General features: G+C 46.0%; 1 protein-coding gene across 1 annotated transcript; it reads right to left on the bottom strand.

Moving 5' to 3' along the window:
- Positions 1 to 5,544: 5,544 nt before the first annotated feature.
- On the bottom strand, positions 5,545 to 8,610 carry RPL7 (ribosomal protein L7). The gene is made up of 7 exons (XM_006767324.2): positions 8,525 to 8,610; positions 7,688 to 7,799; positions 7,222 to 7,388; positions 6,538 to 6,675; positions 6,305 to 6,414; positions 5,896 to 6,105; positions 5,545 to 5,609 (listed from the first exon to the last, which is right to left on the bottom strand). Exons 1-6 carry the CDS (start codon positions 8,536 to 8,538, stop codon positions 5,897 to 5,899), a joined length of 750 nt encoding a protein of 249 aa, XP_006767387.1. The 5' UTR covers positions 8,539 to 8,610; the 3' UTR covers positions 5,545 to 5,609; position 5,896.
- Positions 8,611 to 9,317: the final 707 nt, after the last annotated feature.

The raw sequence follows: 9,317 nt of genomic DNA on the forward strand, positions 1-9,317 counted from the left end.
GGAGAACATGCTGGGCTGCCTGCAGCCCGATAATGCTCAGGAGAGGGGAGCGCCCGGCCCAGCCCACAGCGGCCCAGAGGTTGCAGCCCTGCGGCCAGACGCGCCCCCGTTGCCAGGCGCCTGCAACTTCCGGCTGCCCTCCCTGCTGTCGCCCGCCGCCAACCCTGCCGTCCCTCTGGGAACCGAGCTAGGAGGGGGCTTGGGCAACTGGGAGACACCCTACCCCGCCCCCGGGGTCACAGATAAAGGGGTCGGAGTGGGGGGGACGGTGGCGAAACAAGGCTGGTGAACGAATCAGTCCTGAAACAGGGTCATAGGGGCAGGAAAAGTGCACCCAGCTACAGGTGGGCGGTGGGCAGTTGGACAAGGCTGGCGATGCGCAGTCCTAAGTTGCATTTTTAAGATTCAAACTACCAGGGTCCCAGGGTACTGATGAGTCTGGACCTTTCAAACACCCCAGTAATACCTGACTAGTCCCGTCTTAGGTAAGTGACAGAATCACCCCGAATTCCCTCCCCCCTCCGCCGGAATTCCATGTTCTAGGCTTCCTTTGTCTGGGTTCTTTGGTGAAGGCCTACATGTGTCCTCTCCCTAGCAAGGAAGCCTGCCTCGCACCCTGACCTGCACAGGACCTTAGCTATACTCCTGACCCCACAATAGGCTGCAAATTTGGCCCTGGTAATATGGTTTCAGATCCCACAAAATTCCTGAAACTGTTCTCAGACCCCTTTTCTGTTTTCATTAAGCTTGATACGAACCTCTCCTAGTTCCTCTGGTTAAGAAAACCAACTCAAATTAGACCGACCTGGAACCTAATACTAGCCCCAGCACTCAATGTAGTTGTGTGATCCTGGGGTGGGGGGTGGGGGGGAGTTAACTCATCCAGAAAATAGGGACAGTGGTATATTTACCTAGGGGAATAGCCAGAGGAAAATATTTGGGGCCTAAACCAATTAGGAACTAAGCTCTGGGGCTGTACTCAGAAGTAGAGAACCACAGACCTATGATTATGTGCATTAAGTGTACACTCAATTCATGATCAAATGTTCATTAACTGGCTGCTTTTACGTCTTGCTATCACATGCTCTTGGCTATCACCACCCCTGCCCCCAGCTCTGTGCCAACTCCAGGCCTGACTCCTACTGTTTTATAACCAGGTACCCAAATCCTACCAACCTCTGTGAAACTTCCCATCCTCACAGTGGAACCATCTCTATATTCTCCTAACCTGTTGTTCTGTTTTCACTATTATCCCTAGACAATAAAACTCATACATCCACAATCCAGCCCCCACTCTTTTCACCATTCCCAATCCGAACACCCAAGGACTACACGTACCAACTGGAGATACATCATTTTAAATGGCTATTGCCCTTACGAGGGTTAACTCAAAGCAGCAACTGGCATGGGATGCGCCAGGCATTGTAAGGACTAGATCAGAGAAGGTGACTCAAAGACAGGTTAACAGAGAGTTTTATCAGACAGTAAGAGATGCTATGAAGAAAAACATTCTATGAAGAGGTGTGTCAGAGGAGACCTTTTACCCAAATGAAAAAACCAAGTACAGAGACCTGAGGGCAGTGTTCCAGACACAATGTTACAAGTGCCGAGACCCTACATTAGAAGCTTCTCATTTACAAGGAACAAGAAAAAATATAGCCGGGAGCCATATGCTAAAGATTAAAGATGGCCCTTCCAAAGATTTCCGTCCTATTTCCTGGGACCTGAGGACATGCTACCTTATGCAGGGACTTTGCAGATGGGCCAGAATGAAGGTATTTGAGATGGGAAGCCTACCCTGGATTGCCTGGGTGGCCCAATGTAATTAATAACCACGTCCTTGTAAGAGGGAGGCAGGAGGAGCAGAGCCGGAGGTGATGAGAAGATGGAAACAGAAGGCACGCTGAAGATGGAGGAAGGGGTGACGAGCCAAGCAATGCAAGTAGCTTCTTAAGTCTCCCCTGAGCTTCCAGAAGGCAGCCCTGCTGACAATTTGGTATAGCCTAGTGAACCAGATTTTGGACTTCTGACTTCCAAAACTGTTAAGGTAATACATCTATGGTTTAAGTAACTTCAGTTTGTGATTTGTTACCGCAGCCAACAGTAAACATACATAGTGCCTAATGGAGACATGCAGGTTCAGTTCTATACCGCCACAATAAAGCCAGTCATCCTTGCTAAAAGGGTCTTGCCACATCTGCGAAACAATTAAAATGAGGTGTACTGTGTGTTACATGTACGATAAAAAGGCTAGCCTTAAAGAGAGAGGGATGCCTGTATGAGAACAATGTTTTGTCCAGTTTGATACCAAACCTGTAAAGGAAAACAGTGGGGGGCAGAAAGTTGTCAATCGTCCCCTGGAGGTGGTCCTCAAAGACCCCAATAAACTGTCACTTTCTAGCAGTCCCTGTAGCACATACATCTCATATTTGTTTCATTTATCTTGCCCATTTCATTCACTCGAGAACAGAGGCTCATTTTCATTTGTATGCCCCTAATAAGAACTCAAATTTTACAATAAATGCTGACTTAGTACTTTGAGCCACGCACTGCTCTGAGCATTTTACTTGACCCAACACATTGAATCCTTTAAATCCTGTGAAACCAGGTATCACTATTTCTCCCATTTTGCTGCTAAGGAAAGGTTAAGTAATTTATTAAGCTAGTAAGCAGTTTGGCTCCAAAGCCAGCACTCTGATCCAGCCTACCAGAGAACCTTCTAGGCAATGCGAGGTACCATCGGCTAAACGCCAGTGAGTGCAACAGATGACTCTTTCTGAAAACAGGGGCAGCAAGAGACCTAATAAAGCCGGCACTTCAGAGGGTACAAATGGAAATGCACAGGTGAGTGTAGCAGTAGCACCTAATGAGGCCCAGACCTTCAGAAAGGTTGGTTAGCCTTCTTTTAGGAGAGGTGGGTTAAGTAAACAAGGTATTGAACAGTTCACAAAACATTTCCCTATCTACTGTCTTCACGACTCTGTGATGAAGGTAGACCCACTGTCCCCTTTCTACTCACCAGCAAACTGACAGCTTCAATTGTCACCTTGCAGCATGTGACAATTGAAGCTGTCAGTTTCCTGTTGAGTAAAAAGGGGACAGTGGGTCTACCTTCTTCCTCTATCCCCTCTGAAACTCCTACTAGATTCCTTAATTCTGAAGCAATCCTAATCTGGATGTCTCCAACTCCTCCCCACTCCCAAACATGTCCCTATTCTCTGGCCACACTTGGGAAGTAATTTACAGGATTAAAAACGGGAATGTATCTACAAAGGACAGATACAGCCCAGTCCATTTCTTTATGCTAGATATTCGTGGAGAATTTCCTAGCCCTCACCAGCTTCAAAAGTGGTGCTACTTTGGGTGGTGACGCATCAATGACTAGGGATCCTAACAAACCTATGGCTGTCCATTGCAGGCAAGATTGTTGAGCATTTGGGGACAGGGGCATATGGAAGTGCCCCTTTATCCTCAGTTTTGCTTTCTAGAATTTCAGTCCAAACCTATATGAAAATTCCAGAATTAAACATGTTTTAAATTGCACAGCATCCTGAGTAGTGATGAAATGCCTCGCCCAGGCCTGGTGGTGACAATCCCTTTGTCCAGTGTCTCCATACTATATACACTCCTTGCCTGTTAGTCATTGAATAGCTTTCTCAGTGATCAGACTGACAGCCCCTATATTGCAGTGCTTGTGTTCAAGTTACCATTATTTTACTTTAAAGCCACATTCACGTAACTTACAATTTTATTGTTAACCTCTCATTGTGCCTAATTTATATATTAAACTTTATCAAAGATATGTATATATAAGAAAAAATAGTGTATATATAGGGCTTGGTACTATCCAGTTTTAGGCATCCACTGGGAATCTTATCCCTTGTGGATAAGGAGACTACCATATCTAACCAATTTTACCATGAAAATAAAATAAAAAGGCGTCCTAGCTGGCTCAGCTCAGTGATTAGAGCATCAGCCTGTGGACTTAAGGTCTCAGGTTCGATCCCCAGCCCCAAGGGGCACATGTGAGAGGTGACCAGTCGATGTCTCTCCCCATTTTCTCTAAAAAATAAATGAAAAAAAAAAAAATCCTCAGGTGAAGATTAAAAAAAAAAAAAAAGCTGTGTTAAATGCCATCACCCATATATAGAGTGTCACTTCTATTTAGTACTATCCCAATTCCTCCAGCATTTACTTTCCCATGCCTACGTAGTTAGCAATATGCCATCTGTACAACTTTATTACAATAATGCAATTTTTTTCTTCACGGCCACTTTCTATCTTTCAGGATACTGGATGAGCAAAGACTGAGATGGGGGACTGGGACTCTATCTACTTAAGCAGCAAAACAAAATGGTAATTTCAAAAGTCAGACTCTTAGGCGCCACCTAAAGATTAATGTACATTTGGTTAATTTTTTTGTACAGTGATCCAACTGTTAGTACTAAGACACTAAATTTCTTGCAACACAGGTATACTCAGATGTGCATCACTGATTTGATAGACTAAAGGACCTTTAATGTTAGTTTCTCTCCTGACCCTAAATTCATAGTCCAGAGAAACAGCTTCCAAGACCAAAGAATTTAAAGAAATTCTTAAATGTATTTATCTAGCAACTTTCAAAACTAAAAAGTAATGATTCTGGTGCAAAAGTGTCAAAAGAACAGGGCATGTGTTTCATATACATCATACCCTTGGCACATCTGAGGATTACAAAGACTAACTTATTATACATATTTCATGTTACACTCTACACTTAAAACTTTCAGTTCATTAACCAGATGATACATAAACCATAGAGGAATGTTTCTTATAAAATACCAAAACTGCCCAGCTGGCGTGGCTGTGGTTGAGCTTCAATGTGACCCAGGTCATGGTTCAATTCCTGGTCAGGGCACATGCCCAGGTTGTGGGCTTGATCCCTAGTATGGGTCCTGCAGGAAGCAGCCAGGCAATGATTCTCTCATCATTGACATTTCTCTCTCTCAAATATTTTGGAGAAAAAGAATAAAATACCAACACTTATCATTTAAAGTTATAGTTACTAATTTCATTAGAAGTGCTTTAGGTGCTCCAAAATAACTATTATCAATGGACACTAATTTCATTTCTTCCTTTGTGATATATACACTATATTATTTTTTTAATGTTAATCCTCACCAGAGGATATTTTCCCATTGATTTTAGAGACGAGTGGAAAAGAGAGGGAACGACAAACATGTGAGAAACACATCAACTGGATGCCTCCTGCACGAGCCCAGACCATGGCCCAGGTTGGGGAGGAGCCTGCAACCAAGGTACGTGTCCTTACCAGAATCGAACCCGGGAGCCTTTGTGTCAAAGGCCGACGCTCTATCCACTGAGCAAAACCAGCTAGAGCCATAATATATGCAATGAAAAACTTATTGACATATGGACAGAAGATAAGTTTTGGATCAATGGCTGTTGATTTGGCTTAACTTTATCACATAATAAAATTTGCTGATAGTTAAGGGACAGCAGAGGTGAGGCAGGCTAACAAAAAAAGTCACCAAGACAACAATATGCTTCAATTTTGAAGACTCAGTTTATTAACTGACCAGATTTACAAAAATAAGCATGGTAGATACCTGAAAGGGAAAAACAAAAACAAGAAACCATTAAAGAAGCCACCTCAATAGCTAGGAATTAACATAAAGCAGCAGGTTATGAAAGTACCAATTCAGTTTCCACTTTTACTTAAAAACAGATCTTCCCCCCTCCATAAATACCCTCAAAAGGAGTAACCAAACCAACTGTAACCCCAGTAAATATATTAGGACTCAAACCAAACCCGTATCAATATTTAGTGGGAGAAGTATTTGGGACTGCATCCCATTTACTCGAGTATTAAGTAAATCTCGAGTAGATGCTCACCTTAGTTCATCCTTCTAATAAGCCTATTGATCTGGTCTTCCCTGTTCCCAGCATCTCCACCTTCTACAAAATGGGCGGTCTTCTTCTTCATCCCACCGCGTGGAGAAGATAACTTGAAGGGCCACAGGAAGTTGTTCACTTCTTTGAAGCGCTTTCCAACAGTGTAGATCTCATGAATCAGATCTTCCATGCAGATGATGCCATATTTACCTGAACATTTTAAGGTTAAGATATTATTTTTTTAAAAGATCGCTAAATTTTAAGGCACTTGAACAAACACAACTATAGGCTATAATATATACTTAAAAGTCAATAAAAATGAAGAAAAAGAGAAAAATGCAGGCCACAAGATGCCAGAAAATACTAACTCTGTCTAATATCAACTTTTCCCCAAAGAGGCAGAACCTACCAAGAGATCGAGCAATCAGTGAGTTATCTGTCAGGGCAATTCGTTTTTTGTTGATTTTGCCATAACCACGCTTGTAGATCAATTCATTCACTGACTTCAGGTTTGGGTACCTGAAATAAGAAAGCAGACATAAATGACCAAAGAATAAGGTTACCGCTGTCAAAGCACCTAAAATTCATCTCGCCAACATAACCAACGTCCCCAGTAGAAGTCAAAGGAGAAGGCAGACTCACCCCCAAGCAATGTACGGCTCCACAATCCTCAGCATGTTAATGGAAGCCTTGTTGAGCTTAACGAAGGTGCCGTTGAAGATCTGGCGAAGGCGAAGAAGCTGCAGCACCTTCCGGACCTTTGGGCTCACACCATTGATACTGCAGTGAAAAAAGACCAACAATTTCACTTGGCTTTTTGTAAGAATTTTTATTAACGAAGGACAGAAAACCATTACAATTTTGGACAACACAAGTACACCCAAATAGATGGGAATCCTCTCCTGCTACATAGACCACTGGTGTTTTTCCTTATTCGGCTAAATTTTTCTATCACCTCTCCCAACTTGCCCCCTCCCCAAGTGAACGGGCTTTGGACACATACCTATGACATTTGAACATCCCCTGACCCTTCTGCCACTTCAGGTTTTGTACACATCTGCTATCACACTGAGGCTACACTTTAACTGTTGTTCATCTCCAGGACCCTGAACTCAAGTCCCCTGCTCAATTAGAGAATGGATAGGGACTTTGGGGTCCAGGTCTCACAGCCAAACCATTAAGATAACTCCCCCTTGCTCAAGCTACCCCCCAAAAATAATTTCATTCCAGAACCAATGTCCTGTTTTGCTGAGATTGTATACCTTTCCCCTTCAAAACCAGAGTGCAGTAAAGACAGACAAACACACACAAAACACACGAACTCACCCTCTGATCCTGATGACAAATGCCAACTTGGGCTCGGCGGGGACGTAGAAGTTGCCCGCTTTCCTTGCCATCCTGGCCATTCGGATCTCCGTTCTGTACATCTGCCTGTACTCCTTGTGGTAGTGCTTGGCCTTTTCGTAGATGAGCTTCCTTCTCGCCTTTCGAAGCTGGAAAAACAAGGATTATCCATCCGATCTCTCGCTCCCAAACACAGTGACCGAGACCAGTTCTTGAGAAGAAAACGAATCCTCTCTTGAAACGTTTTTCCTTTTCTTGCCAGTTTGCATTGACATTCCCCAAAGCAGACAAGGCACCGCCTTCATCTGAGATGTCACTTCGAGGAGCTGACCCGGCTCACGGGTAGGGCAGGTGAAGCGAACAAATCCTGCAAAGGGCACCCTGCTTGCTTGCCACCCCGAAGCCTCTTCTTACACGGCAAGGGTCTAAAAAAAAAACGTTGACTTACCATCTTTTGGGCAAACTTCTTCCTCAGGCGCTTGATCTTCAGCTCCGCGAAGTTCCTTCGCTTCTTCTTGAGGGTTTCTGGCACCGCAGGAACCTTCTTCTTCTTCTTCTCTCTGGATGGGCAAGCATTAACATTAACAGCTCCTGAAGCTCCCAGCTCCGCAGGCCGCCCCCTCGGACCGAGCACTGAACGCAACTACCGGCACCGGCTCTAACGTGTGCCTTCCGCTGCTCTCAGCTGCGACGGGAGACCAAGGTTTTAAGCAATTTCTACGCTAAGGAGGACCTTTAACACGGACATTCCCGTCTAATCCACGCCCGGTCCCAGCCTCGCACAACACAAATATCCCCAGCACAGCCAACAAAATGAGAGACTGCTGCCAGACACGGATCCCTGTGCTGTTAACGAGGGCTTAGGGGCTCCTCAACAAGTAACCCCGGAAAAAAAAAATCCCATCACCCTTGCTCAGGCCTCAAGCGCCACATGCTGAAAGCGAAGGACTGGCGGCAGGGACGCCTGGATCAAGTACCAGACAAGGACGGACCCAATTCAGAGGTTCTGTGCCTCCCTCACAAAACAGAGGGGTGGACAACCGGCCGACTCCGCACATTTTCAGCTCTCCCACTTCGCCTCGTTCCCCACAACTCCAAAACCTCCGCCCCAAGGCTGCCTGCATCCCCTGCGAGCCTGCGGCCTCCGCCACTGTCACAAGACGTCACAAACACACAGGTGAGTAGGCAAGGGCACAGGGCACAGTAGGGCCGGGGGAAAGTGGGACAAAAGGTCTCTGGTTTCGGGGATGGAAGAGGATTCTCGAGAAGAGGAAGAGCCACTTACTCTGCACCCTCCATGGTTCCAGCCGGAAAAGAGAAAGGGGGCGCATGCGCACTGTTCACTTAAAGACGCCACGCGAAGCCCCAGGACTCATAGGTGTCCCAGGATAAGCCAGAAAAGAACTCAGAACTGAGAATACGCCCTGCAAACGCAAAATTAAGACATTCCCGATTCAATCTCTTAGGATCAAGTTTAGGATAAAATTTGTATGGGGAAAAATGTGTATCGATTAAACTCTTTAATCAATATGAGAGCAAGGAGTGCTGACACCTTGACTAGTCCTTAGGGTGCGTTAACCCGGTGCGGATCGAATTCCACCCAGTAATGAATGCAAATGACACACCACCTGTGCGAACTACAAATCCCAGCATGCATCAGTCCTAGTGCCTGCCCGGCGGGAGGGCGACGTTGGGCCGGGACTGCAGGCAGCCACCGCGGTGGTGGTTCCAGTCAGGGAAAATGAGACTCTTTTGGCCACGATGTAAAGGGCTAGCTGAGATTCCAAGTCGCTCCCGAGAACCGGTTCTAAGCACCTTTTCGGCTCTCTGCCAACCCCAGTCACAGCTTCCAGCGCCCCAGTTGCCGCGCGGCCGAGGTCCTTCCGTTCCTCTGGCCTGAAGGGCTGTCTTCCGCAGCGCCTGATTGCAGGCGGAGCCGTCCAGAATGACCTGTTTAACCAAAGTGGCGAGAGGGGCACAGCGAAGATCGGACGCCCGGAGGAGGATGGCCGGGGCGCTGCCGACAGCCGGGCCTGGCAGGCGGAGGCCCGGACACCCCACGGCAGGGGGCGTGAGCC

Source organism: Myotis davidii, unplaced genomic scaffold (assembly GCF_000327345.1).
Source record: "Myotis davidii unplaced genomic scaffold, ASM32734v1 scaffold200, whole genome shotgun sequence".
Lineage (NCBI taxonomy): Eukaryota > Metazoa > Chordata > Mammalia > Chiroptera > Vespertilionidae > Myotis > Myotis davidii.